The sequence below is a fragment of the Pongo abelii genome, chromosome 10 (genome assembly GCF_028885655.2).
Source record: "Pongo abelii isolate AG06213 chromosome 10, NHGRI_mPonAbe1-v2.0_pri, whole genome shotgun sequence".
Taxonomy (NCBI): Eukaryota; Metazoa; Chordata; class Mammalia; order Primates; family Hominidae; genus Pongo; species Pongo abelii.
In genome coordinates, this window is record NC_071995.2 from 116858223 (window position 1) to 116878786 (window position 20564).

The 20564-nt window shown below is 45.6% G+C and overlaps 1 protein-coding gene across 3 annotated transcripts; it reads left to right on the forward strand.

The window, feature by feature from the left end:
* The first annotated feature begins 4800 nt into the window (after positions 1-4800).
* Positions 4801-20436, forward strand: RFC5 (replication factor C subunit 5). Of its 3 annotated transcripts, XM_054527685.2 has the most exons (12): positions 4968-5016; positions 5242-5292; positions 7210-7274; positions 7755-7891; positions 9017-9096; positions 10393-10466; positions 13056-13215; positions 13949-14030; positions 15084-15213; positions 16148-16225; positions 17966-18020; positions 19379-20436. In XM_054527685.2, the coding sequence occupies exons 4-12, from the start codon at positions 7880-7882 to the stop codon at positions 19473-19475; spliced, it is 768 nt and encodes a 255-aa protein (XP_054383660.1). In that variant the 5' UTR covers positions 4968-5016; positions 5242-5292; positions 7210-7274; positions 7755-7879; the 3' UTR covers positions 19476-20436. The 3 variants fall into 3 exon arrangements, with proteins under 3 accessions (XP_009246571.1, XP_054383660.1, XP_063568336.1); XM_009248296.4 differs by lacking the exon at positions 5242-5292 and having other exon boundaries at positions 4801-5016; XM_063712266.1 differs by lacking the exons at positions 4968-5016; positions 5242-5292 and adding an exon at positions 5812-6177.
* The last annotated feature ends 128 nt before the right edge of the window (positions 20437-20564 follow it).

Genomic DNA, 20564 nt, shown 5'->3' on the forward strand with positions numbered 1-20564 from the left:
CTCCATCTCAAAAAAAAAAAAAAAAAGAAAAAGAAAAAGAAAGAAAAAGGCCAGTATTCAAAAAACCAGATTTACAGCAACTAATCCAAAAGGGCCCAGTCAAGTTGAACAAGCATAACAAAGTCTCCTCTGCTTTAATCTTATGAGGAAAGTAGCTTTGAAATGATCAGTTCACTTTCTAGCCGTGTTTCTGCCTTCTTTAGTTCTTCTGCATATAAAACCCATCCCTTGCTCAGCTCGCTGGAGCACCTTTCTGTTTTACAGATGGGATGCTGCCCAATTCATGAATTGAAAATAAAAGACGTCTGGGCATGGTGGCTCATGCCTGTAATCTCAGCACTTTGGGAGGCTGAGGTGGGCGGATCACCTGAGGTCAGGAGTTTGAGACCAGCCTGCCAAATATGGGGAAACCCCGTCTCTACTAAAAATACAAAAAATTAGCCAGGCATGGTGGCAGGCACCTGTAATCCCAGCTACTCAGGAGGCTGAGGCCAGAGAATCACTTGAACCTGGGAGACAGAAGTTGCAGTGAGCCAAGATTGCCCAACTGCACTCTAGCCTGGGCAACAAGAGTGAAACTCCATCTCAAAAAAAAAACAAACCCCAGAAAATAACAGACAATGAGATCATTAAATTCAATCTGATAAAATTTTGTTGTTAGACAGCATCCATTGTGTTTCTTAGAAAGTGAAGTCCTGGGGCTGGGTGCAGTGGTTCATGCTTGTAATCCCAGCATGAGCCACTTTGGGAGGCAAAGGTGGGTGGATTCTTTGAGCCCAGGTGTTCAAGACCAGCCTGGGAAACATGGCAAAACCCTGTGTCTATAAAAAATACAAAAACTAGCTGGGCATTGTGGCATGCGCCTGCAGTCCCAGCTACTAGGGAGGCTGAGGCGAGAGGACCACTTGAGCCCTAGAGGTGGAGGTTGCAGTGAGCCGCGATATTGTCACTGTACTCCAGCCTGGGTCAGCCTGGGTGACAGAGTGAGATCCCTCTCTCAAATAAATGAATAAATAAATAGGAAATCAAATTCCTGGAGTGCTTGAGGACTGAGAAGCAGGGTAGTGTAGTGATATGACTCTCAAACCTGAGCGATTCAGAATCCCCTCAAGGGCTTGTCACAACACAGATGGCTGGGGCCCACCTGTGAAGTTTAAGATTTCTTGGGTTTGAGGTGGAGGGAAGAATAATTAGAATGTCTAACAAGTTCCCAGGGGCTGCTGTTGATGCTGTTGTTCCAGCATGGGCTATAGAGAATCAGACTATATTAGCAAGATCCAGTTCTGCCCCTTACAGGTGAGAACCTAAGCAAGGTACCTAACATATCTACAAAATGGGGCCAATGATAGTAACTTGGGCTTCTTGCAACAATTGAGTGATCATAATAAATGTAAAGTGCTTAGAACAGTGTCTCGGCCATAGCAACTGCCTAATGGATATGAGCCATTTTCATTCATTCATTCATCAAACAGTTATGAATTGAGTGTTTCCTTTGAGCCAGGCAATGTTTCAGGCACCAGAAGTACAGTGGTGAGTAAGTCAAAGGTTCTCCTCCAATGAGCTTACATTCCACTGGGAAGGCATACAACATATGACTTTGCAACACATAATCTAATGTCAACACAGAAGAATTCTACATTCCAAGTTAACGGAACAGCAGATACACACAGAGTTTTATGATAAGTTGTTCTGTTCTTGTTTGAATCTTCCAGCTCAAGGAGGTGGCAGCATCGTACATCTAATGCAAAGGTCCTTAGAAGGATGGCTCTTACCATGAATGGCTCATACCATGATGGTAAGGATGGCTCTTACCATCAATAAGGGCAGGTTATGGCATAGTTCCACTAGCCAATCCTTTGGGTTTTGTTTGAGAGGACAAATTTGAAGCCAGAACAGTTTGGGTGGAGAGTGTTAGGAGGGAAGGGAAGAGTAGGGTGGCAATGTGTTGGATGCTGCACATTTGTTCTTTCATTTAATCCTTACAACTGTCTTTGAGTAAGTATTATTGGATAAGGAGAGAAGCAACCTGCCCAAGGCTAAGTGGAAAAAGTGGCATCCTACCCCAAGGGTACCTAATGCTTGGCAAGTAGCAGAACCACTGAAGGGAGAACAAATCATGAACAAAGAGAGAAGGATCCAGAGTCCACGTGGCCATCTTCAAAAGTTTGCCCTTGCCTTGTAACTTAAATTGCCTTTCTAATGAGAAGCAAAAACATTCCAATGCACCATTTTCCTGGCATGTAAGAATGCTTTGGTCTACATGTTCACTGCACTGATTCTAACAATTCTTTAGCCTTTATAATTCTTTTCATTCTCCTGGAACACTTGAGGATTTGGGGACTTGCTTAGGTTTCTCTCCACAGGCTGTGTAAAGATTTTTAGAGTTGAACTGATTCGAAGCAGTTTCTGACACCCAAAGCAATGCTTTCTTGATGACTTCTTTAGTTTCAAAAGACACTGTACTAGTCCATTTTCACACTGCTATAAAGAAATACCCAAGACTGGGTAATTTATAAAGAAAACAGATTTAATTGACTCACAGTTCTACATGGCTGGGGAGGCCTCAGGAAACTTACAATCATGGTGGAAGGCGAAGGGGAAACAGGCACCTTCTTCACAAGGTGGTGGGAGAGAGAAGAAAGAGCAAAGTAGGAAGAGCTCTTTATCAAACCATCAGATCTTGTGAGAACTCACTCACTAACACAAGAACAGCATGGGGGAAACCGCTCCCATGATCCACTCACCTCTTTCCCTGGACACCTGGGGATTACAATTCAAGATGATATTTGAGTGGAGAAACAGAGCCAAACCATATCAGCCACCCTTTAGGATTTTACCCCAGTGTGAAGCCTGCCTCTCAACAATCAGATAGTTGGTGAGGAGGGTATAGCACCATTTATTTCTTTAGTAATCTTTCATAATTTTGTTTAGTTATTGTATCAGTTGTTTTCTAAAATTGTATCAGCTGTTTTCCTTTATTTTTATACCTATCACTTGTATTTTATGCCTTTTAAAAAACAGGAGTGGGCTGGGTGTGGTGGCTAATGCCAATAATCCCAGCACTTTAAGAGGCCCAAGGCAGGCAGATCACTTGAGCCCGGGAGTTAAAGTGTAGTGAGCTGTGATTGTGCCACTGCACTCCAGGGTGACATAGTGAGACCTTCTCTCAAAAACGAAACGAAACAAAACCCCAGGAGTGTTCAAAGACCCCAGAATTTGGCAATACATGACAAATATTTAATGTCTTTCTTTGACTTTAATTCAGAGGCATCTATATCTCACCTCAGCATGTGTCAGCAAATTAATTGTAAAGATGTGCTGATTTTTAGCTTTAGTATTTAAGAAAAACTTGTTAATCATTTATGATTCCCTTCCTGGAGATAAAAATGAATAAAACCAGTTTTATCTTAAAAGAAAGAAAGAAAAATTTAAAAATGGCATGCTAATGATCTAAGCCCCCAGTGTTAAAGTTTCCTGGGCGCAAGCAGAGTAGGGGCACTGTCACATCACAAGCCCTAGCTGATCCCCTTCTTCGGGGTCCCCAGGCAGGTGCTAGGGTGAAGCCATAACTGCCATCACATACTTGCCCCTGTCCCTCTGCTGTGTTCCTGAAGCAGGTGACACTGATGTAATCCGATGCAAAGAGTACTGCTACCGCCTAATCAGAACACTGCTGACCCCAGGCCAGCCTCAAAAATCCTCCCAGGATTTTTGTCTTCCTCATCATGTTAAAAGAAAAAAAAAAAAAAAGACAAGACTTCAATATGGATGTTTGCATGCTCATTGCTGGAAAATGCAGACCAGGCCAGGCGTGGTGGCTTACGCCTGTAATCGCAGCACTTTGGGAGACTGAGTCGGGTGGATCACTTGAGGTCAGGAGTTCGAGACCAGCCTGTCCAACATGGCGAAATCCCGTCTCTACTAAAAATACAAAAATTAGTCAGGCATGGTGGCGCGCACCTGTAATCCCAGCTACTCTGGAGGTTGAGGCAGAGAATCGCTTGAACCCGGGAGGCAGAGGTTGCAGTGAACCGAGATAGCGCCACTGCACTCCAGCCTGGGTGACAGAGCAAGACTCCAAAAAAAAGAAAAGAAAATACAGACCAACAAAAAAGAAGAAAATAAAAGTGATCTAGAATTCTCCTCGCCTCAGAAAAAAACCTAAAATGTTGATATCGATTCTCCTCAGTATCTCAGATCACAAGGACCCTGTCTTTTGTGTTCCTGAACTAGACCCTTCCAGCGACACAGATTAACCCAACTGGAAGTTTCTGTTTGTTTTTCTCTGGAGTCGTTTTCTGGAGTTTGGTTCTCTAAATTTTATTGGGCGAGGGGCACGGATTCCGGAGATAGGTAGGTTGCAGTTCTGTTTGTTTGGGGTTGTTTTCATTTCCAAATATTCACCTCCCAGCTTTGGGGCCGAGAGGTATCGCGAGCCTTCTTTCTCAAGGGCATCTATATTCAAGACCCAGCCGTTTTCCTAAGGGTTGTTTTTTTTCTTAGAATTTTTTTTTTTTTTTGAGCCCCGACAGCTTTTGTTCGTAAACACTTTTGAACGTAAGTGTTTGAAGCTTGGCGATGGCAGGAATTGGCTTTGGCCGTGAGATCTTAATATGTAATGATGACTGGGGCTGCAGGGGGCCCTCCCTCTCCCGCTGCCCTGCTCTGGAAGCGCCTGGGATCTGAGAGCGCAGAGCAGGCTAGAGGGGCGGAGCTTGGAGGGAGGCTGGCGGCCCGCGCCGCCCGGTAACCTAGCAACCGGCGCCCTAGCAACGCGAGGGGGCGGGACCGAGGGAGGAAGTCGGAAACTGGTGGCCGCGTCTCGCGAGAGTTGCTTTTGCGCGCGAACTCTAAGTGCCAGGGTCTCAGGGTCAGGTCGCGGCTGGTCACTGTGCAGGCGCTTGGGTGACGCGACGATCTCAGTGGATCTGGTCACCTTCGTCTCCCCGCCATGGAGACCTCAGCGCTCAAGCAGCAGGAGCAGCCCGCGGCGACCAAGATCAGGAACCTGCCCTGGTAGGAGGAGGCCGAGCGGCGGCGGGGGGCAGAGGGGGCCGGGCGGCCGCGCGGGGAGGAGGTGGCTGGGGTGGCAGGGGACCGGACCCCAACCCGACCTCTTCCCGTCGTCCCCGGGCCTGCAGCCGGGACCGAGCTGCAGAGGTTTCCCCCGACATCCCCCAGCTCCCCAGACTCGTCCGTTCTGTTTAGGACTTTTGCCAGTTCTCACCCTTTCACCCCCAGCTCCATTTGCCGAAGAAGAAGGCGGCTTTCGCACCTGGTGACAGCATAGGGGTTCGATCCCGCGTCTCCTGACACCTGCAATGGCCTCCATGCCAAAATGCTCTCTTCCCACTCTTCAAAACCTGCGATGCGACAATTGGTCACATTTTAAACTAGTAATAACGCTCCCTGGTCAACTTTTATTGAATGGCATATTATTAGATTAGCAGACGCCCTGTTAGATGTTCGATCCTTACAAATACCGTAGGAGGCAGGCACCGCTTCAAATTTTACACAGGAGAAAACTGCATTTTAGGAAGGTTAAATGACTTCCTTATGGTCCAAGGCTAGAAAATTGGCTTGGAGGTGAATCTAGGAAGTCTGAATTCAGAGCTTGTACTCTTAACCATCCTACTTCAACAGCTGTGTTCTAGCAATGCTTCCAAGACTTTGAAGCAATTTGGCTTGGCTTCGAAAAGCTCCAAGTTGTCATTGTCTAGTAACTAGTCCAATTTGTCTTTATTGTGGTTAAAAAAAACCCAGAAGATTGACAGTTGTAACTATTTTATGTATTTACGTATTTTTTTTTAGAGACAAGGTCTCGCTCTGTCGCCCAGGCTGGAGCGCAGTGGTGTGATCACAGCTCAGTGTAACCTCAAACATTGGGGTTCAAGCCATTCTCCTGCCTCAGCCTCCGAAGAACTGGGACTTTTAGAGGCGAGCTACCAAGCCTATCCTGTAACCATTTTAAAATGTACAATTCAGTGGCATTAAGTACATTCAGAATGCAGTGTACTGTTGTGGAGTCTTCCCGCTATCTAGTTCCAAAATTTCATCACCCCAAATGGAAATCCTGTACCCATTGACAGTTACTCCCCATTCTCCCCTTCCTCTAGCCCCTGGCAACCACTAATCTGCTTTCTGTCTGTATGGATTTGCCTATTCTGAACATTTCATGTAAGTGGAATCCTACACTATGTGGCCTTTTGTGTCTGGTTTCTTTCACTCAGCATCATGTTTTCAAGGTTCATACATGTTGCTGCTTGTATCAGTAGTTCATTTCTTGTTATGGCTGAATCATTCCATTGTATGGACAGAAGAGATTTTACCTATCCATTCTTCTGTTGAAGGCTATTTGGGTAGGAGTTCAGTTTCAAATGCACTTTGAAATAGTAGGTGCCCATCAGGTTGAGATTATAGGCAAACAGCTGGAAAGATGAAATTAGAACAGAGTTTTCAACCTCAGCACTGTTGACATTTTGGGCCAGATACTCTGGATGGGTTTAGGGGAGCTGTCCTGTGCACTGTAGCATGTTTAACAGCATTCCTAGAGACTACACACTAAGTGCCATAGGACCCTCTGCCCACCTGTGACAACTAAATATGTTTCCAGATATCACTAGATGTTCCTAGGAGGACAAAATCATCCGTGGTTGAAAACCACTGATCTGTGTTCAAACTTAAAGTGCTTTCTTATTCCTTTTTAAATTAGGATATGAAAGGATTCTTTTTTTTTTTTTTTTTTTTTGAGACAAGGTCTCACTCTGTCGCCCAGGCTGGAGTGCTGGAGTGCAGTGGTGCAATCTCAGTTCACTGCAACGTCCGCCTCCCAGGTTCAAGCAATTCTCCCACCCCAGCCTTCTGGGTATTCTGGGTAGCTGGGGCTACAGGGGTATACCACCATGCCCAGCTAATTTTTGTATTTTTTGGTATTTTTTATTGAATGGCATATTATCGGGTTAGCAGACGCCCTGTTAGTTGTCCTATCCTTACAGAGACCCTAGGAGGTACGCATAGAGACAGGGTTTTGCCATGTTGGCCGGGCTGGTTGGTCTTGAACTCCTGACCCCAAATGATCCACCCACCGCAGCCTCCCAAAGTGCTGGGATTACAGGCATGAGCCACTGTGCCTGACCTGCAAGGATTCTTTTGCACTTAAAATATTCTTGCATTTATATATGTCATAATACGTACTAAATTGTATTTCAGGGTTGAAAAATACCGGCCACAGACCCTGAATGATCTCATTTCTCATCAGGACATTCTGAGTACCAGTAAGTATCCATGTGTCAGTTGCTCTTGTCCTGGTTGAGGGATTTGTATAAATTTCTTGGTGATGTTGTCTCTCCTAAGTAATAACTCCAAAGAATCTGATTGAGCTTTGTAGAATGTGGCTTTAAGATCATTCATTCATTTTCTTCAGGTCGCTACAGTCTAGTGGGTAAGTCACAAACATAAGCATAAAATTGCAACACAGCGGAGTAAAAATAGCATTACGGAGAATCATTTAAGTTCACAGATGTTGCCAGCACCCAGAAAGGTGCCCGTAACACAGTAGGCACTCAGTAAATACTTGTTGACTGGCTGCACTATTGAGTGAATTCCAATTGCCCCAGGAAAGCAGAAGTGAGGCCCCTACATCAAGTTGCATCTGCCTCTGATTTAGACATTGAATTGGGTTGAAGAGCTCTCAGCCCAACTCAGGGGCCCAGGGTGAATGAGGCAGCTCCCAATTCTTCCTTCCTGATCCTCAGTTCAGAAGTTTATCATTGAAGACCGACTGCCACACTTGCTTCTCTACGGTCCGCCAGGGACAGGCAAGACATCTACCATCCTAGCCTGTGCGAAACAGCTATATAAAGACAAAGAATTTGGCTCCATGGTCTTGGAGGTAAATAAGATTGTTCTTACTCTACAAATAACTTAGGACTCCAGTCTCTTAATTTCAGTTCTGCTGGTTTTATTTTACTTTAAAAGTAAGTTGCCCCACGGACAGTTAGGAAAGAAGTAAATTTGAAATAAGATATTTTAATTCCCTTTTTCCTATAATGGTCATTTTGGTCTGGATTGTAGAAGGCAGTTTAGGGTTAGGCACCTTTTTCTTTGCTGTTGCCAACTTCTCCCCAAACCTTACTTTATGGTGACTTGGTTGCTGCCTGTCTGCCATGGCCCCTCTAGATCAATTCTCCACGTTTCTCCACCCTATTCCTGCCTGGAAGGCTGAGCTCTGCTGACTATAAGCTCACTTACCCTCTGGCTCCTGGTTGGGTTTGGCCAACAGGGGCCTTGGCAGGGGTAGGGGAAGGAAGTGAGTGATGCCTGGACCTTCCCTGGGGGCTGACACAGGCTGGCAGCATGGCCCACCTGTAGGATACATCTCACAGGTAGTACCTTTCCTGCAGCCCTCTCCAGGTGCCTACAGCCACTCCCTTCACTAGCCCCTTTAGGCTCAAGGGTGACAGGTATTGCATAGCACTATGGTTTTCCTATATCACACCTTTAAAAAGATCTCCTTGTTTAATTCTCTTCAAATTGCTGCATTTGAGTATGCCATCTGTATATTGCTGGGACCTTGACTAATAGATTCAAAAATCTGAGTATTGTCTATTGCAAGAAAAGTTTAACTTACTTTTTAGATGCGGGTCTCAGAACTTTGCTGCTACTAATGTCCTTATTTCAGTTTATTAAGAACTTGGTAACTTAGGATTGTGGTAGCTGAAATTTGTATCATTCTGCTCATACCAGAGGTGCTGTTCAGTGTAACCATACCAATTAATTATTTCTCCAGTTTATGTCAGTCATTGTCCTCAAAGGGTGGGGGTAATATAGCCATCTTTACTGATTTAGTGAGTTTTGTGTAAAACTGATTTTTTATTTTATGATGATCTCTTAGCCATCATTAGACATAGAGAGCTAGCCTGCTGAGCTGGACTCATGAGGAAATACACTAACACCAAGAACTCACCGATAGCACAGCAACATGGTTTTTGTTTCGGCTTCTGTCTTCCACATTTAGCTGAATGCTTCAGATGACCGAGGAATAGACATCGTTCGAGGGCCGATCCTGAGCTTTGCTAGCACAAGGACAATATTTAAGTAAGAATTATTTGTGTAATTTCGCTCCCTTGATTTTGATTAGTAAGATGATATGGCTTAATTTTTTAATCGTCTCCTTAGCCAGTTTATATGGGTTGAAAAAAAAGTGACTTTGTCCAAAGCAACCATGGAAAAGAGATAAAGGAGAGCGATGGTAGTAAGAAGCGTTACAATGCAACTGTTAAAATAAAATGTTATCTACACTTGTATTAGCAAGTTTTTTTTTTTTTTTCTTTTTTTTTTTGGAGACAGGGTCGCCCTCTATGGTACAGGCTGGAGTGCAAGTAGCATGATCTCAGCTCACTGCAACCTCTGCCTCCTGGGTTCAAGTGATCCTCCAGCCTCAGCCTCCTCAGTAGCTGGGACTACAGTCGTGAGCCATCACGCCCAACTAATTTTTGTATTTTTTAGTAGACATGGGGTTTTGCCATGTTGCCTAGGCTCGTCTCGAACTCCTGAGCTCAGGTGATCTGCCTGCCGCAGCCTCCCAAAGTGCTGGGATTACAGATATGAGCCCAGCCTGTATTACCAAGTTCTTTAGGGGAGCATTAACTTCATTTTTAGTTCCTGAGAACTGGTTAGATTACCCTAAGACTGGATGAGCTAGTTTGAATTTAAAAATAAATTGAGATCAGGAAGGACAACTAGGATGGTGGCTAAAAAAAAAAAAGAAAGAAAAAGGGTGAGGGCCAGGTGCAGTGGCTCACACCTGTAATCCTAGCACTTTGGGAGGCCTAGGCAGGTGGATCACCTGAGGTCAAGAGTTCAAGACCAGCGTGGCCAACACAGTGAAACCTCGTCTCTACTAAAAATACAAAAATTATCTGGGCATGGTGATGGGCGCCTGTAATCCCAGCCACTCAGGAGGCTGAGGCAGGAGAATCGCTTGAACCCGGGAGGCAGAGGTTGCAGCGAGCCAAGATCGCGGCACTGCACTCCAGCCTGGGCAACAGCAAAAACTTCGTCTCAAAAAAAGCAAAAGGGTGAGAGACTCAGGCGTGAGTGAGGGAGACGGGAAAAGCAGTAGCATGGTAGGGTGCCATGTGGAGGAAAGTGAAGATGCCAGAGGACACAGCGCACAGAAGTAGAGAAGTCTCCTCCGTTCCCACCAAGGGTTGAAGGAGTGATGCGGCATTTCCTCTCTGAGTGACCAAAGATGTCTGCCTTGGCCAAAGTTCTAGAAGAAATTGTCTTTCTGAGACAGGGCCCGATGGCACAATGGGAAGATGTAGGTTTGAGCCCAGATGTTGAGGTGAGATTGAAGAAATCTTTAGACAGCACCATTTGTTTTTCTAGGAAAGGCTTTAAGCTAGTGATCTTGGATGAAGCAGACGCCATGACTCAGGATGCCCAGAATGCCTTGAGAAGAGGTAAGCAGAGGCACTGTGGAGTGTTTGGGCTGGCGCACACACTGGAAGGAGAATTAGGAACTTTGTGTTTGTTGCTGTTGTTATTGGTTTTTTTTGGTGGGGGGGGTAGTTTTTTTTTTGTTTTTGTTTTTGTTTTTGTTTTGAGTCAGAGTCTTGCTCTGTCACCCAGGCTGGAGCGCAGTGGTGCGATCTTGGCTCATTGCAGCCTCTGCCTCCTGGGTTCAAGCAATTCTCCGACCTCAGCCTCTCGAGTAGCTGGGATTACAGGCATGCACCACCACACCCGGCTGATTTTTATATTTTTAGTAGAGATGGTGTTTCACCATGTTGGCCAGGCTGGTCTCGACCTCCTGACCTCGGGTGATCCGCCCACCTCGGCTTCCCAAAGTGCTGGGATTACAGGAGAATTAGGACGTGAGATATGGCTTGGCTTGTTTTCAGTTTTCATCTTCTGGCCCAGAGAAATCTCTATGCCTTTCTTTGTGTCTCCCATCTAATGATACAGGCTAGATACCTCTGTAGCAGGAACTTCCCCTTCAGCAGCCTAAGGACTAAGCCCTGCGGGGACTTTTAAGTCTGGCCAGTCACTGGTGTTCAACCTCCTTTGACACTGGGTTCAATTTCAGAGTTGGGAATTCATCTCTTTCCATGGGATGGGGTGTGGAAAATCTTTCATCCTTAAACTATCAGAGTCCTTTCTGCTAATGGTACCCTTTCCTTTCTACTAATGGTACCCTTTGAACCACAATAGCTAGGAAAAGTGTATCTGAAGTTAAGGTGCTCAGAGAGCTGATATTACTTTACTGCTTGCCAAATGAATGATTTGGCAGGGGGAGGGAGAGCACCCTGCGATTTGTCTGTCTTCAGGGGCCTAGTGCAGTTCTTTTCTCTTAAAGGACACTTGTCATCTCTTATTAAGATTCCAAGTGAATCAGCTTTGAGAGAAGAACGATCTTTAGGAGTTTGTGGGGAGGGAGTAGATGGCAGCACATGTTTAAGAGAAGGATGGGGGAAGGGGGGGAGGAGGAGGGGGTGAGGAGGAGGAGGGGGAGGAGAAGGCGGAGGAGGAGGGTAGGGGGAGGTGGAGGAGGAGAGGTGGGGGAGGAGGAGGAGGAGGAGGACAGTGAGAATATCTTCTGGTCCTAGAAGCTTGGCAGCATTTCTTCGGCATCTTGTTCTGCCGAGTGACTGTCATTCTGGGCAGATCCCCATGTGAGAACATTGGGTACCTACAGAATGGAACTGGTGTCATAAGCAACTCTTTGTTCGGATTATTGCTCCCTTGAGTGCTCTGAGGCCTCCAGACAGTCTCCATGGAAAAGTCTGCAAAAAGCTGCCCCCTCCCTGCCCATAGAAGGTGAAGAATCATCAACCTGCCAAATATAATTTTATGTAAAAGGACAAGAAGAGGTCTCATAATCTTAATGGGATTACATGGCAAAAGTGCCAGAATCATGGCAAATAGTAAAAAGGAGGCATTTTGTAAAATCCCACGGAGGCATGTTTACCAGTTTGTGAAAGAGGAGTGGCTAGGCAGGGCGCAGTGGCTCACACCTGTAATCCCAGTACTTTGGGAGGCTGAGGCAGGCAGATCACTTGAGGTCAGGAGTTCGAGACCAGCCTGGCTAACATGATGAAACCCTGTCTCTACTAAAAATACAAAAATTGGCCTGGCACATTGGCTCATGCCTGTAATCCCAGCACTTTGGGAGGCCGAGGCAGGCGAATCATGAGGTCAGGAGTTCAAGACCAGCCTGGCTAACATGATGAAACCCCGTCTCTACTAAAAATACAAAAATTGGCCTGGCACAGTGGCTCATGCCTGTAATCCCAGCACTTTGGGAGGCCGAGGCAGGCGAATCATGAGGTCAGGAGATCGAGACCATCCTGGCTAACATGGTGAAACCCCGTTTCTACTAAAAATATAAAAAATTAGCCGGGCGTGGTGGCACGTGTCTGTAGTCCCAGCTACTCGGGAGGCTGAGGCAGGAGAATCACATTAACCCGGGAGGCAGAGGTTGCAGTAAGCCAAGATCGTGCCATTGCACTCCAGCCTGGGCGACAGAGCGAGACTCTGTTTCAAAAAAAAAGAGGAGTGGCTAATCTCTGATCTGAACAGGCCAGTGCTGCCGTGTCTTGTCGTAGGCTGCATCCTCACTTGTTTACATTCTTTCCTTTTTGAGACAGAGTCTCACTCTGTTGCCCACGCTGGAGTGCAGTGGAATGATTTTGGGTCACTGCAACCTCCATCTCCCAGATTCAAGCAGTTCTCCTGCCTCAGCCTCCCAAGTAGCTGGGATTACAGGCATGTGCCACCACACCTGGCTAAATTTTGTATTTTCAGTAGAGGTTTTGCCATGTTGGCCAGACTGGTCTCGAACTCCTGACCTCAAGTGATCCTCCCGCCTCAGCCTCCCAAAGTGCTGGGATTACAGACGTGAGCCACCGCGCCCGGCCAACATCCTCACTTGTTTGCAGTCTTGAGTCTTTTCCTGTACCCTTGTGACCACAGAAAAATTCAAGTTTTCTGGGCTCTCTGAAAAATCAGAATGGACTTTGACATGAGGTGTTTTTATTTTCTCTTACCAGTAATTGAGAAATTCACAGAAAATACCAGATTCTGCCTCATCTGTAACTATCTGTCAAAGATCATCCCTGCCTTGCAGTCCCGCTGCACGAGGTTTCGGTTCGGTCCCCTGACTCCTGAACTCATGGTTCCCCGCCTGGAACATGTCGTGGAAGAAGAGAAGTGAGTATTTTGCGGGCCTTTGGGGATGGAGTGTAGTAGAAACAGGCTTGTGGGATGACTGGCTGGTTCGTATGTAGAGGAGAGGATGTTGGAAAACGACTTTGCAGAGTGCCTAGCACAGGGGAGGCACTGGGGACCGTCCACTGCTATCATTTTCTCTGCTGTCTCAAGGCCATTCCTCATAAAAGTCATTTGGTACTTCATTTTTCTTGATTCCATCCTCCTCCCCTGGAAGCTGTCCCAATTTCCTCCTACTCTTCTTTGTCATTGGAAACTGCAGGCTGCTGAGTCCCTTCTGCAAAGATGCTTCCAGCCTTTTTAGACTAGAAGGGAAGGTTCTAAGACAGCACATTCTGTGTAATCAGACGCCAAGCAAGTAGCCGACCTGAGCAGCTGCTTGTTGTGAAGGAGCAGTTTCGGCTGTGTGATCATGGCTTGTGCCAGGCCTCTGTCCTCCCCAGAGAGCAGAATTCAAGGCGACTGGCTCCATGGGAGAATGCTTGTTCCAAATACAGGCTGTTCTCGATTTTGGTTGGCTGTGACTACTAATGTGAAGCCCAGGTCCCTAAAAACCAGAGTGAATTCTAGATCATACAGATCAGGAGATTATTAACTCTGTTCCTCTCTTTCCTTCATTCCTTTAAAGCCTTAATCATTCCAGGCCATCTTGTTCCTTTGGTGAATGCTGGTGCTCTCAGGGGGCCTCATAAATCCCTTTTGCTATTTCTTTCAGAGTTGATGTAAGTGAAGATGGAATGAAAGCACTAGTCACTCTTTCCAGCGGAGACATGCGCAGGGCTCTGAACATTTTGCAGGTATGGTCTCAGCAAATCCTTTTTTTTTTTTGGAGACAGAGTCTTGCTCTGTCGCCCAGGCTGGAGTGAGCAGCACAATCTCAGCTCACTGCAACCTCCGCCTCCTGGGTTCAAGCGAATCTCCTGCCTCCTGAGCAGCTGGGGTTACAGGTGCCCGCTACCACGCCCTACTAATTTTTGTATTTTTAATAGAGATGGGATTTCGCCATGTTGGCTAGGCTGGTCTCGAACTCCTGACCTCAAGTGATCCATCCGCCTTGGCTTCCTAAAGTGCTGGGATTACAGGCATGAGCCACCATGCCCGGCCTTGTCCCAGCAAATCCTGAGTCATTGTTTTGTAATAGTTTTTTAAGAAAGACCTAAGCAAAGGCATGATCAATCTGTAAATTTAGAAATCTACAGCTGGTAAGACCTTGATCTCATAACCTGCAGGATTCCCCCTCCTCACTTTGTATTTTGATTAATTGAGAAAATCACTTGTTGCAGGCCAGGTATGGTGGCTCACGCCTGTAATCCCAGCACTTAGGGATGCCGAGGGAGGTGGATTTTCTGAGCCCAGGAGCTGGAGACCAGCCTGGGCAACATAGTGAGACTCTGTCTCCACTAAAAAAACATGAGCCAGGTGTGGTGGTGCACGCCTGTAGTCCCATCTACTCAGGAGGCTGAGGCAGGAGGGTGACTTGAGCCTAGGAGGTCGAGGCTACAGTGAGCCATGATCATGCCACTGCACTTTAGCATGGGCAACAGAGCAAGACCCTGTCTCAAAACACAAAGAGAGAGCAAAAGAAAATGTTTTAAAAACAAAAAGAATCATTTGTTTCAAAGAAGGCAAAGGGAGGGAAGGATTTGGCACTGGAATAGCCAACAGGCTGTGGCATCTTCTGATGAGGTGACTCTCCCAGTATTGAATATGTGGGTTCCCATTGCCTTGTGCCCATAGAACTTTGCTGCCCACCTGCATTGCTGCCTTGGCAATTTCTTCTTGGCTCCCTGCAGCTTGGTGGCGGCTGTGACAGCCACTGAGATCTTCCCTTTCCCCCTCTCTCTGCACAGAGCACCAATATGGCCTTTGGGAAGGTGACAGAGGAGACTGTCTACACTTGCACCGGGCACCCGCTCAAGTCAGACATTGCCAACATCCTGGACTGGATGTTGAATCAAGATTTCACCACAGCCTACAGAAGTATCCTTTCTCATGACCTCCTGGCCACTGAGACCTGAAGGTGGCCCCAGGAGTTCAGGCTGCAGCCAGCACCCACACCTTGCTGGTAAAGGATGACTGGCTGCAGGCGACTCTGGTCAGCTTGTTGTGGGAGTGAGATGTCTGTAGGTGGAGTGGGTACTTGCCTTTAGCACTCCAGAGTTCTGCTTGGAGGGCTCTGACCTTTAAGTCGGGGTAAGGCTTGAAGCAGCTTCACTCACAGATGGGAGAAAAGCTTAGGCCTTGGCATTGAAGATGCAGGAATTTTCAAGTGGTCATTGATAGTGATAGCTCTTGTGCTAAGAAATTAAAGGCTAGGAATGGTGATATGCAGCCTTTTTGAAAATGCATTTGGGGCTGGGTGTGGTGGCTCATGCCTGTAATCCCAACACTTTTGGAGGCTGAGGCGGGTAGATCACTTGAGGTCAGAAGTTCAAGACCAGCCTGGCCAACATGGCGAAACCCCGTCTCTACTAAAAATACAAAAATTAGCCGGGCGTGGTGGTAGGTACCTGTAGTTCCAGCTACTCGGGAGGCTGAGGCATGAGAATTGCTTGAACCCGGGAAGCAGAGGTTGCAGTGAGCCGAGGTCATGCCACTGTACTCCAGCCTGGGTGACAGAGGGAGACTCCATCTTAAAAAAAAAAAAAAGAAAGAAAGAAAAAGAAAATGCAGTTGGCTTTATTCTCTACTAGAAGGAGGTACAACTCTGTCTTTCAGAAAGCCCTTACTGAAGATGAAACAAAGAAAAATAAAGAATTGGAGTCCAACACATGCAGCTTCAAGCTGAAAGAGAAACAGTTGTGTTGGGATTAAAAGCCCTACTTTAAAAAGTCTCTTGCCCGGGTTTGGATTCAAAATTCTCTGCAGTATGTTTGTTCTGAACTTGTTCGCTTTGCCTTAACTGCTCCTCTAGATATTACAGAGTTGAAAACTCTGAAGGGGTTGGCACTGCATGATATCCTAACAGAGATACACTTGTTTGTGCATAGAGGTAACTTACATTATTCCCCAGCTGAGAAGCTGTGGAGAAGGTAGCCTGCTTTGGGGTTAAGGATGGTTAGGACAGGAGGCTTCATTCTTGAATCAAAGAAACTAATGAAGTGTAAATCAGACCCTTCTTGTTAGCAGTTCTGTCTTGCCACTGTTTAAAATTTTGTTCCAGAGCTGGGTACGGTGGCTCAAGCCTGTAATCCTAGCACTTTGGGAGGCCGAAGCAGGCCGATCACCTGAGGTCAGGAGTTCAAGACCAGCCTGGGCAACATGGTAAAACCCCATCTCTACTAAAAATACAAAAAATTAGCCCGGCGTGGTGGCGCACGCCTGTAATCCCAGCTACTTGGGAGGCTGAGGTGGGAGAATCATTTGAACCTGGGAGGTGGAGGTTGCAGTGAGCCAGGAATTGCCACTGCACTCCAGCCTGGGTGACAGAGCTAGAGTTTGTCTCAAAAAAAAAAACAAAAAAACAAAAAAAAACTTTGTTCCATAAACCCTCTTTTAATATCTAGAACTGCTGGGGAAAGTGAAAACTCCTGGAGGCTAACTTTATTTCCTCTAGGGGTTTATATTTTATAGTAGTAAGTAGTATATATTAATTCACATTTCTAAAAAAAAAAAAAAAAAGTCTCTATCTATCTGTCTATCTAGATATATATTCTCAGAAAAGAAAGAGAAGATATGTAAACCATGTAAACCAAAGCAGGCTTAAGAAAAACATCTTAAGTTCCACACTTGCCTGTACCTTCTACACAGAGAATTGGTTCTCAACCGTGGCAGCAGATAGGGGCACTCCAGACAAATTAAGTCAGCTTCTCGGAGGACAACCAGGCATCTGTATTCTCTAAGCTCCCCAGGTGACTTGTGTAGGCTTTCGGAGAAGCTCTTCCCTCCGCAGTGGCCAACTGCAAGATGGAGACTTAACTGGGTCAATGAATGTTGGTTCTGCCCAGGCCTTCACAGGTCTCTTCCTGGCTGGCCCATGCCATGCCTTCTGCCCAAGGTATGGTTGGCTCAGGCCCAGCTCTGCACCTTGATTGTGGAAGCTGAGCATAAACCAACTTTAAAAAATCAGTTGTTTGTGCTTGGTTTTTAAATGGGGACAGGATCGGTACAGTGGCTGACGCCTGTAATCCGAACACTTTGGGAAGTCGAAATGGGTGGATCACTTGAGCCCAGGAGTTTGAGACCAGCCTGGGCAACATGGTGAAACCGCATCTCTACAAAAAAATACAAAACAGCCAGGCAAGGTGGTGCACACCTGTAGCCCCAGTTACTCAAGAGTCTGAGGTGGAGGATCCCTCAAGCCCAAGAGGTCAAGGCTGCAGTGAGTCATGATCACGCCATGCCATGGCACTCCAGCCTGGGCAAGAGAGCGAGACCCCGTCTCAAAATAAAGTAAAATATAAAATAAAAACAGCAAGTGGGAACTCAGCATTCAAGTTAACTTGTAGAGCTACCCGGCTGCTAAGAGCAGTGTGATCTTTGGTGCTCTTAGGATCACTTTGGTATCTGCTCATTTTCCTTTTTGACTACCCTATAAAGCACAAAATCGAGTGAGTAAAAAGTATGAAACCAGCACTGTTTCTACTTTCTTAGAGGTCTGGTATCTAAAGAGCAGGCTGAGGCCTCAGGACTAGTTCAGTGTTAAGGATTTGATGTTGAAACTCATTTGTCCTCTGTGGGTTTTTTGACAGTAGAGAGTGACCTAACTCGTTTGATTTTGTTTTTCCCTCAGTTGACTTTCCATCTTCAGTTCGAATACATTTATTGATCAAAATGGCAGACATTGAGTGAGTACTTCTTGTTCTAGTTTTAATTCTTTTCGTCCTTTTTTCCCCTGTTGTGAGTTATTTGTTTCAACTTTTTTGGTTTCAGTTTTTTTTCCTAAATCATTCACATACGGTACAATCTAGTCAGGTGATATTGAATGGAATGTGGGGAAGGGTGTGAGCTGCTTAAAGAACATGGGGATAAATTCACAGGTCAAGTACAGATCCGTTACATATCTGAGATGAAGCCCTCTCCTTGGACCTCACAGGCTCGGCCCACATTGATTCTGAAAATGCCCTTGTTATTCGGGAGGCCTGCTTCACTTCAACCACCCAGCTGTTATTAAGGCATTTTGGCATACTAAAGCATATTGGGGGGAAAAGTAAACACAAACTCAATTTTCTGCTTTGCCTGGTTCCGTAAACACTGTTATTAGCCCCCAGTGAAGCTGGCAGCTATCATTTAAGTAGACAGAGCATTGGGTTCAACATAGACGTCAGCATAGGCCAACTCTAATTTGTGGGATTGGCTTTCACAGGCACAAATTAGGTCACCTCTCCTCATTGCATTGTGAATATGATGATTTTGCTCTCAGTGGCTGGGCATTTAAAAGGTGGCAAGATGAACTCCAGTGTCCTGCTTTACTGACTAGACCACAGACCCACAGATGTATCAGCCAAACTTCCCAGTGGAATGGCTTAATTAAGAGGAAGGAAATCTCTGTTTTGTTTCCCTCTTAACGTATTTTGCCGACGAAATAATCCTTCATTACATAAATTTTGTATATCTGTATAGTTAGGACAAAGTTAAGTTCAGAACACCGCTGTTGATACCTAATAATTTATTTCTTTTTTTGAGACAGAGTCTCGCTCTGTCGCCCAGGCTGGAGTACAGTGACGCAATCTCGGCTCACTGCAACCTCTGCCTCCCAGGTTCAAGCGATTCACCTGCCTCAGCCTCCTGAGGAGCTGGGATTACAGGCATGCACTACCATGCCCGGCTAATTTTTGTTTTTTGTTTGTTTGTTTTGTAGAGACGGGGATTTCACCATGTTGGCCAGGCTGGCCTCAAGTGATTGGCCCGCCTCCCAAAGTGCTGGGATTACAGGTGTGAACCACCGCGCCCGGCCTGATACCTAATAATTTTTAAAATTGAATCTGTCCTTACAAGTTTGAAACATCACATTTATAAATCAATGTGTAGGGCAGAGAAGAAAATGTTAGGGGGACACATACAAGATTGCCATCCAGGGCAAATTTGTTTTATCAATTCCCATCCCCACTCCTTCAACAGATTTTCAGCCCTAGATCTCGTTCCCTTAAGAAAAGACAGCTGTGTTTGGTGTCTTTTTTCTTACCCTGCGTTTGGTTTCTGTTAGGTACAGGCTTTCTGTTGGCACCAACGAGAAGATCCAGCTGAGCTCCCTCATTGCTGCATTTCAAGTCACCAGAGACCTGATTGTTGCAGAGGCCTAGATGCTCCGAGGGCCGTTCACAATTCTCAGGGCTCAGCAGTGACGGGAGAACAGAGGACAGTTCCAGGATAAACTGCTGCCTGGGGCTGTGGGATGAACCAGTCACCCCAAATCTTGGAAAAACTCCCTTCCAGGAGAGGATGGGCAGGCATTTAAAAAGTACCATTTTTGTGGTTGTTTGGAGCGGGGATATACAAAATAATTTTAATGTATTAACTCATACTGCCTGTCCTTTATAGGGCAAAAAAAATAACCTTTTTTATTTTAAAGTTATAAGGTTTTTACCTTTTAGTTGCTTGGATGACAGGGAATTAGCCTACCCCATTTTGGTCTGGAACAGAAGACTTTCAAATTTAATATGGTCCAAGTGTCTTCCTACTCAAGGTAAACATCATCTCCAAAATTACATTTATGATTCTAATATTTGGCATTGCGTCTGTATCTAATTTAAACAGATGTTAACGGACGTCTGGCCGAAACTACTATACTTTTATAAGATGAGCTGAATCCTCTTACTTTAAAAACTGGTCTTTTTATTTACCCTCTGTGGTAGAAGAGTCACCAGCAGGTTCCAAATTGATGTGGATGATAGGAAAAAAACCTTAATTTTAAATATAATATAGAGCCTTAAGCTATGCCATTTGGGGGCAGAGGCTGTATAAAACGCACTTGTTTTCATGCAGGAGCGGGGCAAGTAAGATTGAGCCTGACTGTAAACCTAGAACTGCGGAAGGACTGGGACTTTTGTACAAATTTCACATTTATTTTACAGCAATCATGCTGCATTTGTGTTAGTGTTCTTTATAATAAAAAACAAAGCAGCCTGCTGGCTGGCTGTGTTACAAGTGACTCTTCCTTAGACAACTAGAAAGATGCTGACTTTGTCAAACTTGCATTTATATGAAAACCTTCTGTCTCTAATATCACAGAATAAACTTTCTTTGGATGCTGTTCTTTATAAAGTGTCAAATTCTTAAACTGTCAAATGGAAAAGGTCACTATTCCCTTTCTTCATGGAGGACTCACCCCCTTAAGGACAGCGGCAAAGTATGAAGCTAAATCTGATGGCCAACCAGGCCTCAAACCACCC